The sequence below is a fragment of the Poecilia formosa genome, unplaced genomic scaffold (assembly GCF_000485575.1).
Source record: "Poecilia formosa unplaced genomic scaffold, Poecilia_formosa-5.1.2 Scaffold53, whole genome shotgun sequence".
Lineage (NCBI taxonomy): Eukaryota > Metazoa > Chordata > Actinopteri > Cyprinodontiformes > Poeciliidae > Poecilia > Poecilia formosa.
In genome coordinates, this window is record NW_006799992.1 from 703,412 (window position 1) to 728,983 (window position 25,572).

Sequence of the window (25,572 nt, forward strand, 5' to 3'; positions counted from 1 at the left end):
ATATTTTTCTTAGACAGGCTCCTTTTCAATAAATTTTATGCCTGGTGTCTCTTATTTTCCCCTTGACAATAGTCCATAGATTCTCCGTAAGGTTTAAGTCAGGTTTGTTGACCAATTAAGCAGAGATGCAGTAACAGCATTGTTACTAAACCAAGTATAAGTCTTGACAAAATCAGCATCTCCATAAAGTTTGCAAGCACAGAGAACCATAAAGTGCTTCGTCATTTTCTGATTGATGGCTGCGCCAACTTCTGAGTAAAACGCATTTGGAAAACACCATAATAAAAACTAAAAATCATCACTTACTGTGGAAACTTTAGCTTGGATCCAAAGCAACTTCAATTCTGTGCCTTTACACTCTTCCTCCAGCCACCAGGACCTTGATTTAAGAAAAAAACAACATATGTTCATCTGAAAGAGGCCTTTAGACCACTCAGAAAAGTCCAGTTGATTTTGATTGTCTGATTCAGAGGCAATAAAAAAAAATTCAACAGTTGTAGGTCATGTACTCTATAAGTCTGTGTGATGGCTGTTAAAACACAGACTCCAGCTGCAGCCCATAGTCTTGAAAGGACATTGCATCACAATTCTCTCAAGGCTGAAGTGAACCCTATTCGTTCTATATATGCTCATTTTCTATGCCACACTTTTTCCTTCCACTTAATCTTCCATTAACATCTTTTGAAAACAGCACTCTGAAAGCACAGCATTTTTTTCAGCAATGGCACGGTATGGCTTGTGCTCACTGAGGATGGTTATCTGAAGAGCAAATGTCAAGACAGTAGTTTTCCCATGACTGTGAAAGTCGCGTCTTAGGTATTAGGAATCATTTTTTAATGTTTGATGTAATTGACAATTTTTTTTTCTTTTTTTGAGAAACAACGATCAACATTAAGAGACAAATTACTGAAAACTTCTCGATTCTATTCAGGTGCAACTAAATAGACCTGGTTGTATTCTCCATTTACAATAGCTTTTAGTGACACACAAATCAGCAGGTAAATAAACGAAGGCAGAAAAAACACTAATCGAGTCCTAAAGGGATCACTTGACTGCTGGGTACAAACTACAGTGTTCTTCAGCTCACATTATGGCCGATGTGACGATCAGCTGGAGTGACAGCAGCTTTCTACGAGCATCATCTGCAGCGGATAAGACAAGTTGTAGCCTGAAAACAAACAACACACACCCACACACGCGTGCACACACACACACACACACACAGTGTGTCTACTCAAGAAGAACCACCAATGTTCACTTTAGTCATCCAGGTATGGTTTATTGTTCTCCAAAATGCACTGACACAACACAGAGCACGGACAAAAGGGAGCATAATAATAATAATAATAACAATAATAATAAAAATCAGTAGCAACAATGTTTTTAATAATAAAAAAAAAACTGTTATTAAAGCTAGCAACTTATAGTGTATTTCACCATGTTTAGTGAAGAGCAGGAGAGTCATATTTACACTGGAGACATGTTTCTGATTCCACTATATTGAGAATCAACTCATAATGAGACAGAAGTGATGCATGGTAAGGTCTGCAACTAGAAAAATGTAAACCAGCCACAGCAGAAATCACAATCTTATTTAAACCTTAGTGGCAGATTGGTAAATGTGTTACTCCAGTGTCTCGCATTAAGATTTTGACTGGCAGGTGATTGACGAAGTTGAACATGATCGAGATTTGTCCACGTTTACATTTTACCGAACACAGCATTCAGATAAAAAGATAATTTTACAAGACGAAAGCTATTTATTATTCCACAGACTTTTCATTGCTTTAAATATATTACAATCATTCTAATTCAACATGCACAAAATGCAGGGTAAAGAGCAAAGGGCAGAGATTTTTCTCCGACAGTCATAAAAAATATCTTCGAACTGTAAAAGGGCCGTTTACAAACACACGCTTGAGGCTTTCTCAGATTTCTGCACAGAGATGACTCTACTCCTGAGACTTTTCTCTGCACTGATCTATTAAATAACTCGACTATGACTAAATTCAAAAACAAACATTGACTTTCTCTGAGTATTTTGCTTATGCACCTTTGCATAGAGTCCGTTAATGCTGCTGTTCTTAGGCTGGTTTTTAGACTTCGGTTTTTAAATCATAGCTGCACAGTTTCACGTCAGTCAGTCTGTGAGCTCCTTGAGTAAAGAGAAACAATAAATGGGATGATGATATCAGCCTCTGTCAATAATGATGTCTTCCTGACACAGAGTTAATGCAGTGAAGATATTGTGGGACTGAGTGAGGAGTGGAAAAGCAACAACATTGTAGTGAATTATTACTTGGTACCGTTGCACCGTTCCCTGCACAAAACGACTCACAATCAATGAGGTGAAGAGGGAAAAAACTTTACTCTCGTGATGTGATATTTCGAACGTGATTAAAGGTTTGTGAGGAAATGCATAATCTGATTTCACTCTACAGTGGATGTAAAAAGTCTACACAGTCCCAATAAAATGGGAGTTCTTTCTGATGGCAAAAAAAAAAAAAAAAAAAGATTTTCAGTTGTCTTTCCACCGTTAATCTGTCGGAGACCCAATATTATTCAATTGAAAAATGTATTTAAGGGAAACCTGTAAAAAGAATAAAATAAAAAATCTAAAAAGCTGCAACAACCTGATGTTAATCATAAAACTAATACATTGTTGAAACATGTCTGCCATCGGTTATGGTGAATCTGAAATTAAATTCAGCTTTATTTCCTGTTTTAAAAGGCTTTTCTTGTCATTCTTGTCACTATCCCTTTTTCATATTTTAGAAAAAGGTCAGTTTATGAAGGTATCAGTCAGGAAAAGCAGAAAAAAAGACCCATCAGCATTATCTATATACATGTCATAGTTATATCAGTCATTAAACAAAGATGGAACCTAAGACTAAAACCTTAATCTGGTTCGTACTAATTGTCCTTTAACAACAATCACCTCTCCATATGTCTGGACAGAGCAGTAAAGTGGTTAAAAAAGAAGACAATTCTTGGAAAGAAAATCTCAAGGTCTGGCTAAAATCTTCTTAAACTTTGTAGGAGGAGAAGAATAAGTTAAATAGAACTTAAATATATTTATGTTTGGTACAAAACGCATGGAGAAGCAGAAGACGAAGCAAGGTTTTGTTTTCCTGCATGATTTTTTTTTCTTTCAATGGCAACAAAATACTGGTATTAATAGAGGAGAATTAAGATTCTGAAATCAAAGATTTCAGAACTTCATCTGACAGAAAGTCAGATGAAGTTTGACTTCATCTGACTTCATCTGAAGTCAAACTATAGATATGTCATCTATAGTAGATGACATATTTCATCTACTATAGATGAAATATGTCATCTGAATCTTACACATTTGGATAACTTTTGGAAAGAAAAGGAGGCAAATATTAAGTTAAGGTGTAGCAGGCTACAATTCTCAAACTAAAAACTAATACTGAATTAAACCAAGTTTTAACATATTATTAATTTAAGGGTATCCACATTTGTTCAACTTTTTCTTCTTTTACATGTTTCCCTCAAGCATATTTGTTTTGTAGTTGAATCGTGTAGCATACTTGTTACATTAAAGGTGGAAAGAGTTTGAAACTATTCATCATGGTTTAATTTGTACACATAAAAAATCTGACATTTTAACAAGGGTGTGTAAAAAAAAAAACAACCCACTATCCACTGTAGCATGTGGGAATTTGAATGTCTGGCTGTGCATCTATTTGGCCCAGTCCACAGTGGCAAAAAAGGGGTGGGACTTAATGTCATCGACTCCTCCCACGCCGGCTCCCAGTCTCTCCATTGGGTTATACTGGAGTAACTGGATCACAACAAACAGAAAACGGCATTTAGAGAGTACTGGTGAAAAAAAAAAATGTAATAAAGGAAAAATACACTATTTCAGCAAGCAATATATGCATATATATGCAGGAAATTCACCTTCATGGCTCAACCACGCATCATTTCTGTCAGATTTATTATGCATTAAGCAGAGGGAAATCCGAGCTAGTCACATTAACGTACATCTAAAGATTAGCAGTTCTAAGGATTTGCAATTAGCTTTAAGACATCAGCATGGTGCCAGCAATATTATTAAGGACATGTCCATCAAGAGGAGACTATGTTTCATTATCTGCCTTTAATCTGTCTGGAAACGTTCATACACTGATGATCATTTAAGGTAAGTCATTAAACCCTGTTTTTTTGTTTTCATACAAAAAGCACCCCACACTATTCCTTAGTTGTAATCACATTAAGCTTAGACATATATATATATATATTTTTATTTTAAGGTAATTAACAAAAAACACTTGTTTCATAGAAATATGTTAGTCTGTTTTCAAAGCAGAAAATAATATTAAGCTAAACAACCAAAAGTATGATGAGGAGCGAGATTTGACAATACTGACTCACTAGGCCCATCTTTAGACACAGTTTGCTGCTGCCAGGTTACATCCTGCATTGTTTTAGATCTATTATTTAGGTTATTCCTCCACCAGTTTGGTGCAAAAAGATATTATTCCTATTCAGCTTTGAAGTGTTTCAGAAATCTCTGATCATTTATGTAAATTCTTAAAAAAATATATATATATACTTCTTGAGAAATGTGAACTGTGGACACCGATGTTGAGGACGTCTCTGCTTACTACAACATGCTTTGCAAGATTGTTTGCAAGATCGCTTGTGTCAGATTTGTGGGCTTTCCAATCATATCCTTTGTAAAAAATTATCCCTTGCAAGTCAAAGAAAAAAGTGATTGATTACATTAAATTTTAGTATTAAAATTTATGTAATTAATTAATCGAAATGAATGTGTTGAAGTCCTGGCCTTAGGAATTATATTATAGGATGATACTCAAGGAGGCTGTGGTGTTGAAATTATCTTCAGTTAAGAGCTAATTGGTCCAAACTGTGCCTGAGCTGCTGTTGGTGGTCGGTGCATGTTTTTTTGTTTTTTTTCTTTTTTCCAGGTTATTTAACACAGCATCCAAATGGTGTGGTCAAAATCAAATCTGTTTGAACCAAGCAACATTTTTCAAATCTGTTATTATCCAGTTTTGGGGATAATTCATTGGTTGTAAGGAGTGTTTATTTGAGCTACTGTTGCCTTTTTTTTCCATTTTCCTTTGAAGGCATTTTCATCCAAACAGCTGCAGTTCAGTGATTGTTTTCTCTTTTTCCAACCATTCTCCATATAAACCTGAGAGATGACTAAATGAATAAAAAAATCCCAGTGCATTCCTGTTTTGGAAATTCTCATATAGTACCAACAAGCATACCATGTTTTTCTTTTTTTTCTTTTTTTAACGATTAATCTTAACCGATTTGCAATTTGTGTTAAGCAACTGAACATTTGTCGAAAGTGAAGTATTGAATATAGATTCAACATTTTCCCCCACAAAGAACAACCTAAAAGTAAAATCAATTATTAGAGTCGGGGGAACCCTCGTTTTGTTGTAGGTGCTCCCTCTCACCTGCTCCAGCAGAGATCTGGCCTCCTCTGAAACACACTCTGGGATGTTGAGAGCTGTGTGACGGCCAATTCCTGCTGGATGGCAGCTCAGCAGCGACTGTGCACAGGGTGGCAGGAGTGGAAAGAAGAGAGGCAGATAACCATCAATGTAAAACACAGAACGGTCCGACACCCGCAGAGTCTAAGTCAGCAGTAAAGCATCGGAGCTGGACAGACAGGAGGAGACCAGACAGGCAGAGCACCTGAAACAACACTGATCACGCAAACAGCAGGCTAATGAGCTCACTGCTGTTGGTCTTTCTTGGAACTGTTGTGGGAGTCAGACAGAGGGAAAGTCACAGAAAGAGTAAAAACATTATTGTTTCTGGTCAGGTTGTACTTTACTCATGCTGAGCATTTTAAGTTGTTTTTCAAAGTTTGACTTTTTAGCTTCAGAATATTGACCTTCTGTGAACATAATTGACAATAATAACTTATCTCTGCTTCAGCAACGAAAAAGCTACAAATGCTGGAGCAAAGCATCAAGTAAAAGCCATAAGTGATGTGTATTTTCCCCCCAACAGTTAGAGCTGTTGTGTGTCTCTCTCTCTCTCTCTCCTGCGAAAGATGCTCCGGGACTTCTGGCTGCGTTCCTACCAGCAGTTAAGACTGCTTCAGGCCAGATCTTATCCTGCAAGGATCAAGAGACACCGTGTGCGCCTGTGTGTGTGTGTTCCTGCCAAGGCCGCACAAAGGCATAATCATCAAAGGAGACATCTGTGTAGCGGGGTTTCTTTCTTTCTTTCTTTTTTTTTTTTTTCTTTTTGCCACCCAGGTAAATATGTGCGTATTGTTAAAACATAACATTAACCCAACACGGACAGCAGACAGGTACACACACCGACGCACAATTAGAATTTATTCAAAATAGGTAGAGAATAATAACAGAAAAGACACTGCAGCTGCACTCGATGACTGCACTTGACACTGTGGATATATTTGTTCTTCGTAAAAAGGTTATATTTGGAATCTGCAAATGATAATTTTGTACATTGTCTTTTTCACATTTTGATGTGTTACCAGGACAAATTGCAACGTGTTTTAATCAGATTCGATGTGGTAAAACCACACAAAGTAATCAAACCATCAAGAGCGCCTATGAACAGCAGTTCATAATTCTTGCTGAGTGAATTCAGTTTTCATCCATTAATCTATAAACTCTGATCAGATTTCATGTTCTGATAAAGAAAAGCATCCGAACAACATGATGCTGCCACCACCATGCCTCACAGTGGAGATGGTGCGTTCATGGTTAGTCCACACAAGTGACTTCTAAAGGCACCTGGTTCTACTTGCCTTTTTTTTTTTCCAGTGGAGGTTAAGTTAAGTTAACCTCCTTTATCTAAACTTAAAGGAGGTTAAGTTTTGATCGTTCGCACAAAATATCAGTAACCCCAGCAAAGTTCGTTGCTGACAAAAAAGGCGTGTTTCGATTTGTGGAAACGTTTCATTTCCTCATACGCCTTCCTTGAAAGACGGTTCCTCTGATCCTTGACCAGACAAGCTGCAGCATCCTGAGAGCTGCCCAGGTCTTCACCTTTCATGCTGATCTGAGGTCAGCGCGCCCCGAGCCCAGCGCTGCTCCGGGAGCCAGCAGAGAGGACCGGGGAGAGCTGACCCAGTGGCCCAGCAGATGGAGCTCAGGCTGGGGGAGAAAGTCACACTGACACCCCTTTGGCACTCCCCGAGAACCGTAGTAAGAGACCGCAGCCAAGACGCACCTCACACACAAATCTCACCTCCCCTCCCCCCAACTAACTCCACCTTCTCAAACACACACAGACACGCGTGCAGAATCACACACACCACCTGGCACAGCCATAAAGAGTGTGTGAGAGCTGAAAGCCAAGACACCTACAGAAATCCCACAACACCTGAGGAACACAGTCAATATTTTTTTGACTCACCGTGCCGGTCAGGAGCTCAAAGAGGATGGCGCCCAAACTCCACCAATCACAGGACGGCGTCTCCTCACTGATCCCTCCCACCTCTGAAGACAATGGCAAAAGAAGAGATGGAAATAATCAATAAAATAAAAGGGTAAAAAAAAAAATCATGTTGAGAAAGTATACATTTGAAATAATTCAAAACACAAACTGATCCTAAGACGTGTTTTTTCTGTATTTTCATTTTTTAATGGCTTCGGTTTAAGCTCTGCTTCTTGCCTTACTTTATATAATTTGAATAAAATGAGCACAAATAATGGACACAGTCTCTTTTTCTCTTTCTCAAACCTATTCACACACACACTCCAAGTGTGTCTCATTGAAGGGCAATTTGCATAATAAAAAGCAGTTAAATTGAGGAAACCGTCTGTGCTGCAACTTCACACCATCTGCATGACCTGACCCCGAACGTAAACACACTCTCATACAACACACACACACACACACACACACACTAAGACATGGTAAGAGTAAAACACTGTGCATCATTTTCTTTCTTCATTTTTTTTTTTACCCTATGGTTTTAGGTAAGGTTTGCGTTTGAAATCTTAAAATACAGGCTGTTTTATATAAATGGATTCATTTCTTATGAATTGTATTTGAAATCCAAACAACAAAATGAAGAAGGTAATAAGAAAAAAAAAAAAAAAGAAGTATATCTTATTAGTTTCATCACATTTATTTATTATTAATATATGTTTAATGTTCCAAAGTTTCATAATTGGTTTCTCTCTTGACGATGACAAAATTATCTTACATTGAAGTTGTAACACCAGCAATCAGGTCTTCCAAGCAAAAGAAAATACAAAACCTTCCAATAGGTGAACATTTCATAGAAGTCATAGCAGCCTGACAGCCGTCGTTACTGAAGGCTGCAGGACTCCGCAGCTGAACGATACTGAGAGTGACATTCATTCATAGCTGCTGTATGGTGGCTCCGCTGGGTACCAGATGGCCTCATGTGTTGCTCAGCTTGCCTCTTCCCCACTCTCCAGAGGGATGGGGGGGGTGGAGGGGAGCTGGTCACCCAGAGGGCCGGGACCCAGGGTCACAGTTGTGTGTGCCCAGGGACCAGGCTCCTCAGCTGGGGGTGCATTTTAGACAAAGACCCCTCGTTTCCTGGAGGCTGCCGGAAAACTCCGGGGCCCTGTGCAGCTCTCTTTGCAGCCAAGGTTGGAGAGGGCTACGGTACAACTTGAATGTCTCACACATGCGGATGCGCGGGCACACACACACGCACACAAGCGCGCACGCACACCCACACACACAGCTAACTGAGCAACCAGTCTTTAGGGCTTCCCAGGACCACTGTTTTGACAGCCAAGGAGAGAAGATCGTCATTGAACGGACCAGTGATACCTGTGTAGTTATGAGCCGGAGGGGAGATGCTGGACATACACACGCGTGTGCGTCTCAGAGCAAGGTCGATGTCATCACAATGGATTAATGTCTAAGGAGCTGCAGGGGGAGTACAGTGGAGCTGGCTACACTTACTGCTCTGTCAGAGTGAGGAAGGGAGGAAACAGGATGGAGGAAAAGTGGGTGGAGAGGGGGAATTAGCGGCATCCGTCAGCCCGTTGTTGCAAGCGGGATTCATGGTGTGTTACCTGCTGTTTTCTTGAACAATTAAGACTTTCACGGACCTAAAAGACATAACGTGCACAACGGCGCAAAGTTTCCAGCTTGTGGCCTCTCCACCTTCCCTTTTCACCCAACGGTGACCTCCTCTCCAGCTTTGTATCTTAATCACACAGCATCTCATTTCTCATGGGCGCCATAAGGAACTTTCTCTCTTCTCCTCGTAGACGGACTTCCCTAAAAACTTAACTGACGGCCGTCATAGAAAGAGGAAGTAAACTACATGCAGGTGGGAAGTAATGAAAGCTTTCACGAAACACTTCTAAACAATACAAAGAACTTAACATAAGATATTCAGGGGTGAAGACACAATAGACAACACACACACACACACACACGCACACCCACAGTTTCCAGTTTGTCAAAGGCAACACAAGAGACAAAATAACCTTTAAACGCAGCAAAGTCTGCCAATTTAAACAAACTCAGATGAAATCAGATGAATAAAATGAGTAAAAAAAACACAATAATATTTTACACATAAATAGGTTAGCACCTGTCAAGCATTTAGACATTTTGTCGTGATTTACTGGAAAAAGTAATCAAGGAACAGATGTAATTTACAAAGAAGACATAAATTACATTAGAGACAATTTAAAGTTAAACTATATAAACCGATACAAGTTTTTTTTTTTTTTTTTTATGTTTTGGCACTGTTGGCCTTTATTAAAAATAGAAAGAGGGGCAAGACAAGCAGCAAATGAACCAAGACTGGAAACTGAACCCAGGGCAACCACATATCCTCTGAATGTGACGCACCAGCACTACCAACTGTAGTCAAGTATTTTAAAACTATTAATACATCAATTAAATTATTTTTCTTTGATCAGCTCTGATTGGTGATTGACAGGTTTTGGCATGTCAACATCATTTTATAGCACACAGCAATATATGTTTTTCAGATGATTGTGATTATTGCTGTTAATTAAAAGTCAATATTCTAATTCATTTTCTGATTTTTTTTTTAAATATTAATGTATTACTATGAAATAATTCATAATAGTTTTAATTCAGTACTAACATATGTTTCTATGTTTGTATCTTTAATTTTCTCTGCAATGTTGCACCTGGTGTCTCGTCTTTCAAAAGCAATTCTGATTCTCCACTCCAACTCCAGACTATGGGACCTCGAATTACAAATGAAACGTAAACTTCATCTAAAGAGAGATCTTTGGACCTTTTAGCAGCAATCCAGTCCTTTTTTTCCCTCCTAAACACATGTAAGATTGTTCTGACACAGTCTGAAGTATAGAAGTGGCTTAACACAAGCAGTGTGACAGGTGAAGTCCTCAATATGTCTGTTTGTGATGCTCTTAAAAGGCTGACTTCAGCCTCACTCCACATCCCAAGCTCTGTGACTGGGTTACCTTTTCACAGTCCTCTAAGGGCTACGCTTTCCATGTTGCTAGTGTGCACTGTTTTCTACCACATTTTTCCCTCCACTCAACTTTCCATTAACATGATGGAGTACAACCATTTGCACGCCTTCAGCTTAAGTGGTTTTTCTCGAAGACTATGCCAGTGACTTTGTGTAGGCCACTGCATTGACATAACATATATTTTTTTTTATTCTCATGTCATATTAACATTTTCTGAGAAATGTAATTATAGGTTTTCACTCCCTGTTAATCATTATCACAAGTAACTGAATTAAGTACATCACCATCTATAATGAATCTATAAGCAACAGCTTTCACTTCTTGAATTAAATAATTGAAATAAATTCACTTTTCTATGATATTCATCCAGCACGAACAGGGAGAACATGAAAAATCCATTCAGAAGGAGTCCAGGCCGGGATTTGAAAAATGTGGCATTTTTAGAAATGTCAAAGACCTGAAATTGAGATTTCTTTAATTCATCATGACTGGACAGAAACCCTGCAGTAATCAAATATTGTATTTGTTCCTAACAAATTATTTTATGTGTCTTCACTGTGAAGTATGAGAACATGCAGTTAAAAATAAAGCAGAAGTCCTGCCAGGTTATGCCTTCCTTGAACTGCCTTTCAAAAACAATGAAATGACGGCCGGGCAACAAAAGAGGAACTAAACTTTATCGTCTTTTAGATCATGTTTGGCTGAGTAGGTAAAAGGATCCAAAACAAGGATGATGAAGTCCTCAGTAACTGTTCCCTCAGAGAGGAAGAAAACCGAATTTCCCTTTTCTTAGACGACCAAGACAATCAGTTTCAGCTTTGCTTCCTTATAAACGGAACAATAAACAATTCCCCTTTCTGCTAAAGCCAGGTTGTCCTACAGAAAAAAGAAAAAAAAAGTCAACACCTTTTCTTTCCTTATCAGTGAACAAAACATTAGCCATCTGATGTTTATCTGTAATGACACAACAGTGAGAAAATAAATAAGCACAAGAGCAGGATAAACAGATTAATTCCCCGTCGCCATATTTTCCAAGTACACTCCCGTGTTTTTTTTGGGTGTGAATGAGTGTGTTTTAAAAAACATGCCGTCTTCCTTCACACACACACACACCCACACACACACAGGGTGCTTCAGTCACAGCAGGCGCCCTGCTAGGTTTCTGGCAAACACTCATAAATCTGTCATCAGGAATGAAGCCATAGCAAGAGCTGACCCTGTCTGGATAAACAGCAATACATAACAAGGGCAGCAGAGACACACACACACTCACTAACCTCTGCATCGGTGTGTGTGTTCTCCACTGTACTTAAATATAATGAGTGGATGTATGTATGGGCGTACTGGACTAAAATATCAGTATGGGAAAGGCATTATTTTTTGCAACGTGGCGTCATCATCAAATTTAAGGTAAACGTGAACAATGAGAAATGAGACAAGGAGAGGAAGTTGTCTGCGATTCAGTAGAACAGTCAATAAATGTCGTAGTGGTCTTTAAACTTTATGATATCACCACACACCCCCTGCTGGGAAATACTATGCACTGCATCCAATAATCCACGGGGGATCAAGCGTAACTATCAAGATGCTTCACACCTTGTACGAGGGCTTTTTAATGTTTAGTGGGGCTGGTTGGAGCCACAAGAGCCAGCAGTTTAAAATGGCTGCATATAGCAACATGATATTCATTTATGATCCGCAAGAAGCTGTCAAATTAAAATCAAAACAAGCTGATTTAAACCGCAGCACTGCTTGAGTGATACACATAAAATCCAACATTTAGAGGACAAGCATGTTTGGATCAAATTCACATGTTCAGGAACCAAACGTCATTGTTCGCCCTCAATTTACCAAAAGGTCGTCGTGATGCACCATTCATACAGTTTAAAGCCCTTTTACTATTAAGCCAGAGAAAATGCTCCCACACCATTTTCTGGGTTCCTTACCATCAGCTGGCTGAAACAAGGCTGCTACACTTTCCCTTTGTTTACAAGTAAGACAAATTTGGCTGCTCAGAAATATTTAGAGGTAAAAAGCTCACATTCACAGTGTGGAAACTTAAAATATGATCACTTTTATTAAGATGAAGCTGTTTTAAGACTCCTGTTCTAAAGCCGCGAGAAAGCTACTAAGCAGCTAAAAGCAGCAACATTGATAGAACCGTAAAAATCAGAAGCAGTAGGAATGTATTGTGTTTTTTTTCTTATAAATAAGTGGTTATCCTATTAAACTTTTTTGTTTTCATTTTTTTTTGTGTAAAACAGAGATACTGGGACAACATTTTTTTTTTAGTCAAGATTTTGTAGTTAGAAACTCATGCCTAATTACCACTTAGACTCTAAGCTGTATAATTATAATATATAGACTCCAAATGTGAGCTTTCCATCTTTCTCAAAAAGTGATCTACTGCAAGAAGTGTAGTTTCTACACAAAATAAGGATTTAGCATTCCTGGTGAGAGTGGATAAATAAGACAGATAAGCAGGACGTAAAAGTGTGTAAAAGTGAATAAATAGGGAGTTTTCAGTTAGCTCAGAATCCAGAGTAACCTGCAGAAATGACTTAAACATAACAAGCAGTGCAGTTTGTAGATGTATGCACAGAGCGATGTATTAATGAGGGAAAAAATAGCAACCAATTGAACAAACAAAAATACTCCCTCACACACACAGAAGTGCTAAATAGGAACTTGAAGCTGTAGTCTAGCAGCAGCTTGTTTTAGGCTGCTTTTAAACAGCATGCCAGAGCTGCCACAAGTCAGCTGGGGGCGACACACCGGGTTACAGGACTGAATGCAGCACAACACCGCCCTCTACAGGACAAAATGAGAACTACAGTGAGATCAAGCGAATTTAGGAGATTAAACATTCAAACGTAAAACCACCACCACTGTTTTTGTTGTTTGTTTCAGATTTTTGTTAATAAATATTCAAGCTACATTAGATTGAATTTGGAAGTTCAGAGAAAGCTTTTATCCAAAGTTCTCACAAGATAAAACCAGATCCGTCTTTGGTTTCGTACAGAGGGAATGAGTATGGATGAACAATTCAATTTAGATATTATATGAGTTTTAGATCCTCGAAGGAAAGCCATCTACAGAAGCTCCAGTTTATGTGATGGTTATAGTTTGAAATTTACAAAATCTTATTTAGTTTGAGGCAGAGTGCAACTTTGTCTCAAACTAAATAACTAGCCAATGATTAGAAAATCTAATTTTTTTCTTTCTGATCAGCTGGTCAAATACCAAAAAATAAATAAATAAATAAGATTTTGTTGACCCAGTTCATTAAATTCATCAAAAAAAAAAGAATTTGAAGTCTAGAAATGCATCTTATACTTAAATTCACTTTCCTGTTTGACAAAGATCAGGTAAGGGTTTGAGGCAGATGCTTTGAAGAAGAGATATTCAAATAAATCATAAGGGCAGCTTACACCACAAAGACAACCAGAAATCTGTTATGACCAGAAAAACAACATCTATTTTATATGTGTCCCATCAACCCAATGTTGCTGCAAAAATTAATTAAATATTTGATTCACAGGTATTTAAAATAAAACAGATGCTTTCTTCCTCATGTTATCATTTTTGTTTCTATAGCAAAAATAATAANCACATTAACGTACATCTAAAGATTAGCAGTTCTAAGGATTTGCAATTAGCTTTAAGACATCAGCATGGTGCCAGCAACATTATTAAGGACATGTCCATCAAGAGGAGACTATGTTTCATTATCTGCCTTTAATCTGTCTGGAAACATTCATACACTGATGATCATTTAAGGTAAGTCATTAAACCCTGTTTTTTTGTTTTCATACAAAAAGCATCCCACACTATTCCTTAGTTGTAATCACATTAAGCTTAGACATATATATATATATATTTTTATTTTAAGGTAATTAACAAAAAAACACTTGTTTCATAGAAATATGTTAGTCTGTTTTCAAAGCAGAAAATAATATTAAGCTAAACAACCAAAAGTATGACGAGGAGCGAGATTTGACAATACTGACTCACTAGGCCCATCTTTAGACACAGTTTGCTGCTGCCAGGTTACATCCTGCATTGTTTTAGATCTATTATTTAGGTTATTCCTCCACCAGTTTGGTGCAAAAAGATATTATTCCTATTCAGCTTTGAAGTGTTTCAGAAATCTCTGATCATTTATGTAAATTCTTAAAAAAATATATATATATACTTCTTGAGAAATGTGAACTGTGGACACCGATGTTGAGGACGTCTCTGCTTACTACAACATGCTTTGCAAGATTGTTTGCAAGATCGCTTGTGTCAGATTTGTGGGCTTTCCAATCATATCCTTTGTAAAAAATTATCCCTTGCAAGTCAAAGAAAAAAGTGATTGATTACATTAAATTTTAGTATTAAAATTTATGTAATTAATTAATCGAAATGAATGTGTTGAAGTCCTGGCCTTAGGAATTATATTATAGGATGATACTCAAGGAGGCTGTGGTGTTGAAATTATCTTCAGTTAAGAGCTAATTGGTCCAAACTGTGCCTGAGCTGCTGTTGGTGGTCGGTGCATGTTTTTTTGTTTTTTTTCTTTTTTCCAGGTTATTTAACACAGCATCCAAATGGTGTGGTCAAAATCAAATCTGTTTGAACCAAGCAACATTTTTCAAATCTGTTATTATCCAGTTTTGGGGATAATTCATTGGTTGTAAGGAGTGTTTATTTGAGCTACTGTTGCCTTTTTTTTCCATTTTCCTTTGAAGGCATTTTCATCCAAACAGCTGCAGTTCAGTGATTGTTTTCTCTTTTTCCAACCATTCTCCATATAAACCTGAGAGATGACTAAATGAATAAAAAAATCCCAGTGCATTCCTGTTTTGGAAATTCTCATATAGTACCAACAAGCATACCATGTTTTTCTTTTTTTTCTTTTTTTAACGATTAATCTTAACCGATTTGCAATTTGTGTTAAGCAACTGAACATTTGTCGAAAGTGAAGTATTGAATATAGATTCAACATTTTCCCCCACAAAGAACAACCTAAAAGTAAAATCAATTATTAGAGTCGGGGGAACCCTCGTTTTGTTGTAGGTGCTCCCTCTCACCTGCTCCAGCAGAGATCTGGCCTCCTCTGAAACACACTCTGGGATGTTGAGAGCTGTGTGACGGCCAATTCCTGCTGGATGGCAGCTCAGCAGCGACTGTGCACAGGGTGGCAGGAGTGGAAAGAAGAGAGGCAGATAACCATCAATGTAAAACACAGAACGGTCCGACACCCGCAGAGTCTAAGTCAGCAGTAAAGCATCGGAGCTGGACAGACAGGAGGAGACCAGACAGGCAGAGCACCTGAAACAACACTGATCACGCAAACAGCAGGTTAATGAGCTCACTGCTGTTGGTCTTTCTTGGAACTGTTGTGGGAGTCAGACAGAGGGAAAGTCACAGAAAGAGTAAAAACATTATTGTTTCTGGTCAGGTTGTACTTTACTCATGCTGAGCATTTTAAGTTGTTTTTCAAAGTTTGACTTTTTAGCTTCAGAATATTGACCTTCTGTGAACATAATTGACAATAATAACTTATCTCTGCTTCAGCAACGAAAAAGCTACAAATGCTGGAGCAAAGCATCAAGTAAAAGCCATAAGTGATGTGTATTTTCCCCCCAACAGTTAGAGCTGTTGTGTGTCTCTCTCTCTCTCTCTCCTGCGAAAGATGCTCCGGGACTTCTGGCTGCGTTCCTACCAGCAGTTAAGACTGCTTCAGGCCAGATCTTATCCTGCAAGGATCAAGAGACACCGTGTGCGCCTGTGTGTGTGTGTTCCTGCCAAGGCCGCACAAAGGCATAATCATCAAAGGAGACATCTGTGTAGCGGGGTTTCTTTCTTTCTTTCTTTTTTTTTTTTTTTTTTTTGCCACCCAGGTAAATATGTGCGTATTGTTAAAACATAACATTAACCCAACACGGACAGCAGACAGGTACACACACCGACGCACAATTAGAATTTATTCAAAATAGGTAGAGAATAATAACAGAAAAGACACTGCAGCTGCACTCGATGACTGCACTTGACACTGTGGATATATTTGTTCTTCGTAAAAAGGTTATATTTGGAATCTGCAAATGATAATTTTGTACATTGTCTTTTTCACATTTTGATGTGTTACCAGGACAAATTGCAACGTGTTTTAATCAGATTCGATGTGGTAAAACCACACAAAGTAATCAAACCATCAAGAGCGCCTATGAACAGCAGTTCATAATTCTTGCTGAGTGAATTCAGTTTTCATCCATTAATCTATAAACTCTGATCAGATTTCATGTTCTGATAAAGAAAAGCATCCGAACAACATGATGCTGCCACCACCATGCCTCACAGTGGAGATGGTGCGTTCATGGTTAGTCCACACAAGTGACTTCTAAAGGCACCTGGTTCTACTTGCCTTTTTTTTTTTTTCCAGTGGAGGTTAAGTTAAGTTAACCTCCTTTATCTAAACTTAAAGGAGGTTAAGTTTTGATCGTTCGCACAAAATATCAGTAACCCCAGCAAAGTTCGTTGCTGACAAAAAAGGCGTGTTTCGATTTGTGGAAACGTTTCATTTCCTCATACGCCTTCCTTGAAAGACGGTTCCTCTGATCCTTGACCAGACAAGCTGCAGCATCCTGAGAGCTGCCCAGGTCTTCACCTTTCATGCTGATCTGAGGTCAGCGCGCCCCGAGCCCAGCGCTGCTCCGGGAGCCAGCAGAGAGGACCGGGGAGAGCTGACCCAGTGGCCCAGCAGATGGAGCTCAGGCTGGGGGAGAAAGTCACACTGACACCCCTTTGGCACTCCCCGAGAACCGTAGTAAGAGACCGCAGCCAAGACGCACCTCACACACAAATCTCACCTCCCCTCCCCCCAACTAACTCCACCTTCTCAAACACACACAGACACGCGTGCAGAATCACACACACCACCTGGCACAGCCATAAAGAGTGTGTGAGAGCTGAAAGCCAAGACACCTACAGAAATCCCACAACACCTGAGGAACACAGTCAATATTTTTTTGACTCACCGTGCCGGTCAGGAGCTCAAAGAGGATGGCGCCCAAACTCCACCAATCACAGGACGGCGTCTCCTCACTGATCCCTCCCACCTCTGAAGACAATGGCAAAAGAAGAGATGGAAATAATCAATAAAATAAAAGGGTAAAAAAAAAAATCATGTTGAGAAAGTATACATTTGAAATAATTCAAAACACAAACTGATCCTAAGACGTGTTTTTTCTGTATTTTCATTTTTTAATGGCTTCGGTTTAAGCTCTGCTTCTTGCCTTACTTTATATAATTTGAATAAAATGAGCACAAATAATGGACACAGTCTCTTTTTCTCTTTCTCAAACCTATTCACACACACACTCCAAGTGTGTCTCATTGAAGGGCAATTTGCATAATAAAAAGCAGTTAAATTGAGGAAACCGTCTGTGCTGCAACTTCACACCATCTGCATGACCTGACCCCGAACGTAAACACACTCTCATACAACACACACACACACACACACACACACTAAGACATGGTAAGAGTAAAACACTGTGCATCATTTTCTTTCTTCATTTTTTTTTTTACCCTATGGTTTTAGGTAAGGTTTGCGTTTGAAATCTTAAAATACAGGCTGTTTTATATAAATGGATTCATTTCTTATGAATTGTATTTGAAATCCAAACAACAAAATGAAGAAGGTAATAAGAAAAAAAAAAAAAAAGAAGTATATCTTATTAGTTTCATCACATTTATTTATTATTAATATATGTTTAATGTTCCAAAGTTTCATAATTGGTTTCTCTCTTGACGATGACAAAATTATCTTACATTGAAGTTGTAACACCAGCAATCAGGTCTTCCAAGCAAAAGAAAATACAAAACCTTCCAATAGGTGAACATTTCATAGAAGTCATAGCAGCCTGACAGCCGTCGTTACTGAAGGCTGCAGGACTCCGCAGCTGAACGATACTGAGAGTGACATTCATTCATAGCTGCTGTATGGTGGCTCCGCTGGGTACCAGATGGCCTCATGTGTTGCTCAGCTTGCCTCTTCCCCACTCTCCAGAGGGATGGGGGGGGTGGAGGGGAGCTGGTCACCCAGAGGGCCGGGACCCAGGGTCACAGTTGTGTGTGCCCAGGGACCAGGCTCCTCAGCTGGGGGTGCATTTTAGACAAAGACCCCTCGTTTCCTGGAGGCTGCCGGAAAACTCCGGGGCCCTGTGCAGCTCTCTTTGCAGCCAAGGTTGGAGAGGGCTACGGTACAACTTGAATGTCTCACACATGCGGATGCGCGGGCACACACACACGCACACAAGCGCGCACGCACACCCACACACACAGCTAACTGAGCAACCAGTCTTTAGGGCTTCCCAGGACCACTGTTTTGACAGCCAAGGAGAGAAGATCGTCATTGAACGGACCAGTGATACCTGTGTAGTTATGAGCCGGAGGGGAGATGCTGGACATACACACGCGTGTGCGTCTCAGAGCAAGGTCGATGTCATCACAATGGATTAATGTCTAAGGAGCTGCAGGGGGAGTACAGTGGAGCTGGCTACACTTACTGCTCTGTCAGAGTGAGGAAGGGAGGAAACAGGATGGAGGAAAAGTGGGTGGAGAGGGGGAATTAGCGGCATCCGTCAGCCCGTTGTTGCAAGCGGGATTCATGGTGTGTTACCTGCTGTTTTCTTGAACAATTAAGACTTTCACGGACCTAAAAGACATAACGTGCACAACGGCGCAAAGTTTCCAGCTTGTGGCCTCTCCACCTTCCCTTTTCACCCAACGGTGACCTCCTCTCCAGCTTTGTATCTTAATCACACAGCATCTCATTTCTCATGGGCGCCATAAGGAACTTTCTCTCTTCTCCTCGTAGACGGACTTCCCTAAAAACTTAACTGACGGCCGTCATAGAAAGAGGAAGTAAACTACATGCAGGTGGGAAGTAATGAAAGCTTTCACGAAACACTTCTAAACAATACAAAGAACTTAACATAAGATATTCAGGGGTGAAGACACAATAGACAACACACACACACACACACACGCACACCCACAGTTTCCAGTTTGTCAAAGGCAACACAAGAGACAAAATAACCTTTAAACGCAGCAAAGTCTGCCAATTTAAACAAACTCAGATGAAATCAGATGAATAAAATGAGTAAAAAAAACACAATAATATTTTACACATAAATAGGTTAGCACCTGTCAAGCATTTAGACATTTTGTCGTGATTTACTGGAAAAAGTAATCAAGGAACAGATGTAATTTACAAAGAAGACATAAATTACATTAGAGACAATTTAAAGTTAAACTATATAAACCGATACAAGTTTTTTTTTTTTTTTTTTATGTTTTGGCACTGTTGGCCTTTATTAAAAATAGAAAGAGGGGCAAGACAAGCAGCAAATGAACCAAGACTGGAAACTGAACCCAGGGCAACCACATATCCTCTGAATGTGACGCACCAGCACTACCAACTGTAGTCAAGTATTTTAAAACTATTAATACATCAATTAAATTATTTTTCTTTGATCAGCTCTGATTGGTGATTGACAGGTTTTGGCATGTCAACATCATTTTATAGCACACAGCAATATATGTTTTTCAGATGATTGTGATTATTGCTGTTAATTAAAAGTCAATATTCTAATTCATTTTCTGATTTTTTTTTTAAATATTAATGTATTACTATGAAATAATTCATAATAGTTTTAATTCAGTACTAACATATGTTTCTATGTTTGTATCTTTAATTTTCTCTGCAATGTTGCACCTGGTGTCTCGTCTTTCAAAAGCAATTCTGATTCTCCACTCCAACTCCAGACTATGGGACCTCGAATTACAAATGAAACGTAAACTTCATCTAAAGAGAGATCTTTGGACCTTTTAGCAGCAATCCAGTCCTTTTTTTCCCTCCTAAACACATGTAAGATTGTTCTGACACAGTCTGAAGTATAGAAGTGGCTTAACACAAGCAGTGTGACAGGTGAAGTCCTCAATATGTCTGTTTGTGATGCTCTTAAAAGGCTGACTTCAGCCTCACTCCACATCCCAAGCTCTGTGACTGGGTTACCTTTTCACAGTCCTCTAAGGGCTACGCTTTCCATGTTGCTAGTGTGCACTGTTTTCTACCACATTTTTCCCTCCACTCAACTTTCCATTAACATGATGGAGTACAACCATTTGCACGCCTTCAGCTTAAGTGGTTTTTCTCGAAGACTATGCCAGTGACTTTGTGTAGGCCACTGCATTGACATAACATATATTTTTTTTTATTCTCATGTCATATTAACATTTTCTGAGAAATGTAATTATAGGTTTTCACTCCCTGTTAATCATTATCACAAGTAACTGAATTAAGTACATCACCATCTATAATGAATCTATAAGCAACAGCTTTCACTTCTTGAATTAAATAATTGAAATAAATTCACTTTTCTATGATATTCATCCAGCACGAACAGGGAGAACATGAAAAATCCATTCAGAAGGAGTCCAGGCCGGGATTTGAAAAATGTGGCATTTTTAGAAATGTCAAAGACCTGAAATTGAGATTTCTTTAATTCATCATGACTGGACAGAAACCCTGCAGTAATCAAATATTGTATTTGTTCCTAACAAATTATTTTATGTGTCTTCACTGTGAAGTATGAGAACATGCAGTTAAAAATAAAGCAGAAGTCCTGCCAGGTTATGCCTTCCTTGAACTGCCTTTCAAAAACAATGAAATGACGGCCGGGCAACAAAAGAGGAACTAAACTTTATCGTCTTTTAGATCATGTTTGGCTGAGTAGGTAAAAGGATCCAAAACAAGGATGATGAAGTCCTCAGTAACTGTTCCCTCAGAGAGGAAGAAAACCGAATTTCCCTTTTCTTAGACGACCAAGACAATCAGTTTCAGCTTTGCTTCCTTATAAACGGAACAATAAACAATTCCCCTTTCTGCTAAAGCCAGGTTGTCCTACAGAAAAAAGAAAAAAAAAGTCAACACCTTTTCTTTCCTTATCAGTGAACAAAACATTAGCCATCTGATGTTTATCTGTAATGACACAACAGTGAGAAAATAAATAAGCACAAGAGCAGGATAAACAGATTAATTCCCCGTCGCCATATTTTCCAAGTACACTCCCGTGTTTTTTTTGGGTGTGAATGAGTGTGTTTTAAAAAACATGCCGTCTTCCTTCACACACACACACACCCACACACACACAGGGTGCTTCAGTCACAGCAGGCGCCCTGCTAGGTTTCTGGCAAACACTCATAAATCTGTCATCAGGAATGAAGCCATAGCAAGAGCTGACCCTGTCTGGATAAACAGCAATACATAACAAGGGCAGCAGAGACACACACACACTCACTAACCTCTGCATCGGTGTGTGTGTTCTCCACTGTACTTAAATATAATGAGTGGATGTATGTATGGGCGTACTGGACTAAAATATCAGTATGGGAAAGGCATTATTTTTTGCAACGTGGCGTCATCATCAAATTTAAGGTAAACGTGAACAATGAGAAATGAGACAAGGAGAGGAAGTTGTCTGCGATTCAGTAGAACAGTCAATAAATGTCGTAGTGGTCTTTAAACTTTATGATATCACCACACACCCCCTGCTGGGAAATACTATGCACTGCATCCAATAATCCACGGGGGATCAAGCGTAACTATCAAGATGCTTCACACCTTGTACGAGGGCTTTTTAATGTTTAGTGGGGCTGGTTGGAGCCACAAGAGCCAGCAGTTTAAAATGGCTGCATATAGCAACATGATATTCATTTATGATCCGCAAGAAGCTGTCAAATTAAAATCAAAACAAGCTGATTTAAACTGCAGCACTGCTTGGATGATACACATAAAATCCAACATTTAGAGGACAAGCATGTTTGGATCAAATTCACATGTTCAGGAACCAAACGTCATTGTTCGCCCTCAATTTACCAAAAGGTCGTCGTGATGCACCATTCATACAGTTTAAAGCCCTTTTACTATTAAGCCAGAGAAAATGCTCCCACACCATTTTCTGGGTTCCTTACCATCAGCTGGCTGAAACAAGGCTGCTACACTTTCCCTTTGTTTACAAGTAAGACAAATTTGGCTGCTCAGAAATATTTAGAGGTAAAAAGCTCTTACATTCACAGTGTGGAAACTTAAAATATGATCACTTTTATTAAGATGAAGCTGTTTTAAGACTCCTGTTCTAAAGTCGCGAGAAAGCTACTAAGCAGCTAAAAGCAGCAACATTGATAGAACCGTAAAAATCAGAAGCAGTAGGAATGTATTGTGTTTTTTTTCTTATAAATAAGTGGTTATCCTATTAAACTTTTTTGTTTTCATTTTTTTTTGTGTAAAACAGAGATACTGGGACAACATTTTTTTTTTAGTCAAGATTTTGTAGTTAGAAACTCATGCCTAATTACCACTTAGACTCTAAGCTGTATAATTATAATATATAGACTCCAAATGTGAGCTTTCCATCTTTCTCAAAAAGTGATCTACTGCAAGAAGTGTAGTTTCTACACAAAATAAGGATTTAGCATTCCTGGTGAGAGTGGATAAATAAGACAGATAAGCAGGACGTAAAAGTGTGTAAAAGTGAATAAATAGGGAGTTTTCAGTTAGCTCAGAATCCAGAGTAACCTGCAGAAATGACTTAAACATAACAAGCAGTGCAGTTTGTAGATGTATGCACAGAGCGATGTATTAATGAGGGAAAAAATAGCAACCAATTGAACAAACAAAAATACTCCCTCACACACACAGAAGTGCTAAATAGGAACTTGAAGCTGTAGTCTAGCAGCAGCTTGTTTTAGGCTGCTTTTAAACAGCATGCCAGAGCTGCCACAAGTCAGCTGGGGGCGACACACCGGGTTACAGGACTGAATGCAGCACAACACCGCCCTCTACAGGACAAAATGAGAACTACAGTGAGATCAGGCGAATTTAGGAGATTAAACATTCAAACGTAAAACCACCACCACTGTTTTTGTTGTTGGTTTCAGATTTTTGTTAATAAATATTCAAGCTACATTAGATTGAATTTGGAAGTTCAGAGAAAGCTTTTATCCAAAGTTCTCACAAGATAAAACCAGATCCGTCTTTGGTTTCGTACAGAGGGAATGAGTATGGATGAACAATTCAATTTAGATATTATATGAGTTTTAGATCCTCGAAGGAAAGCCATCTACAGAAGCTCCAGTTTATGTGATGGTTATAGTTTGAACTTTACAAAATCTTTTATTTAGTTTGAGGCAGAGTGCAACTTTGTCTCAAACTAAATAACTAGCCAATGATTAGAAAATCTAATTTTTTTCTTTCTGATCAGCTGGTCAAATACAAAAAAACAAAAAAACAAAAACAGATTTTGTTGACCCAGTTCATTAAATTCATCAAAAAAAAAAGAATTTGAAGTCTAGAAATGCATCTTATACTTAAATTCACTTTCCTGTTTGACAAAGATCAGGTAAGGGTTTGAGGCAGATGCTTTGAAGAAGAGATATTCAAAAAAATCATAAGGGTAGCTTACACCACAAAGACAACCAGAAATCTGTTATGACCAGAAAAACAACATCTATTTTATATGTGTCCCATCAACCCAATGTTGCTGCAAAAATTAATTAAATATTTGATTCACAGGTATTTAAAATAAAACAGATGCTTTCTTCCTCATGTTATCATTTTTGTTTCTATAGCAAAAATAATAATAATAAAAAAAAAATAGGCAAAGAAAAACAACCCAAATATTTTTAAAAACTGATGTATTTGCTTTATCAGAAATCTAAAAATGTATTATATTGTTAAGAAAGTCCAAAAATAATACTGATTATTTGAAAATCTAAATATTTACTTTATGCTTGAAAGGGAGGACCTTGAATGAATTGCATCTGGTCAGATTGCTCTGATTGAGAGCTTGATGAGCGATAGAAAGTAGCCAAAAAATAAATAAATTGCGCTTATGATGAGTAATTCAGGAAGTGTTAAAACCTTTTTGTCTCTCACCTGGTGCACAGTACATATTGGCCATTGCCTCCTTGTCACAGGATTCCTCCACATCACACCAACTACAAAAGTAGGTGAGCTGCACATGCCCTAAGGAGAGAAGGAAACAAAACACTCAACTTTCCAAACTACTCACAGACCTCTGAACAGCTCTCTTCCTCCGTTCATTTCTACCCCTCTACAGCCCTCTGTGAGCTTTTCAAGCAAACAGCCCTGGCGATTACTCCTGTTTAGCGGCTACCCGTTAACGCTATCATTAGAACTAATGGTGTCATTAGGTAGCCGTAGCCATTAGCCTAGGCTAGCCAGACTGATGCACCACACTAGGCCGCTGATGGGCCCTTTAGAACAATTATTACCACTAGGGAGACGAAAACAGCCACTCAGCTAATTAGACGCTTGTTGATAACGAGGTGGAGAGAGATGATTGTAGGACGACAAAAGAAGTTGTTGGGGGGAAATTTTGACATCAGGCTAAAACAATGCCAGAGGAGCCTTCAGACTAATAAACCAGTTTGTGATTAAGCAATAAAAGGTCACCGTTGGTTAAAAAAAAAATGGTAAGAAGTCACTTTGAAGGTGAGGAGTAAGACTCACAGCTGCTGAATTTCCTTTTTCTTGCAATAAATAGGCAATATATAGTGCTTTGCAAACTTATTCACTTACCACTGAAATGTTTTCAGATTTTTACATTTCTCCACCACAAACTTAGTTTAATTTATTTGGAGTTTAAGACACAAAATATTGCATAATCTGAAACACCACAGACAACTTATAAAACAGTAATCTGACATCTCACTGATCACTGCTTAATCTATCGTCTGGGAACAGAAAGAGAACCACAAGAAGTTCCCCTTTGCAGTTTGAAACAGGCCACGTGAACACACAATCCATCCACCTATTAAACATGGTAATAGCATCATCACGCTTTGAGTTGCTTCTCTTTGGGCCGTATGGCAAAACTAATAGTAGTACAACTCAGGATCTATGGCAAGACTAGAAAATCTGATAGACTTGTAGGACTAAAGTGTTCGACTCAGGAGAGGCACAATCCAAATGCACTACACAGTTTTCACATTTTATTTCATAAAAGCTTGCAAATATTTATGCATCTTTTAGCGA

General features: G+C 38.6%; 1 protein-coding gene across 2 annotated transcripts in view; it reads right to left on the bottom strand.

Annotated features, from left to right (window-relative positions):
- Positions 1-1,262: 1,262 nt before the first annotated feature.
- Positions 1,263-25,572, bottom strand: part of rps6kc1 (ribosomal protein S6 kinase polypeptide 1) — a 35,624-nt gene continuing 11,314 nt past the window's right edge. The window contains exons 13-16 of one of the 2 annotated variants that reach the window (XM_007552856.2): positions 24,451-24,540; positions 17,486-17,568; positions 15,539-15,634; positions 1,263-3,808 (exon numbers count right to left, since the gene is read on the bottom strand). In XM_007552856.2, coding sequence (XP_007552918.1) covers positions 3,707-3,808; positions 15,539-15,634; positions 17,486-17,568; positions 24,451-24,540 — 371 coding nt within the window. In that variant the 3' untranslated portion in view covers positions 1,263-3,706. Of the gene's footprint in view, positions 3,809-14,892; positions 15,635-17,485; positions 17,569-24,450; positions 24,541-25,572 lie in introns of those variants that run through there. The other variant, XM_007552854.2, reaches the window with a different exon arrangement.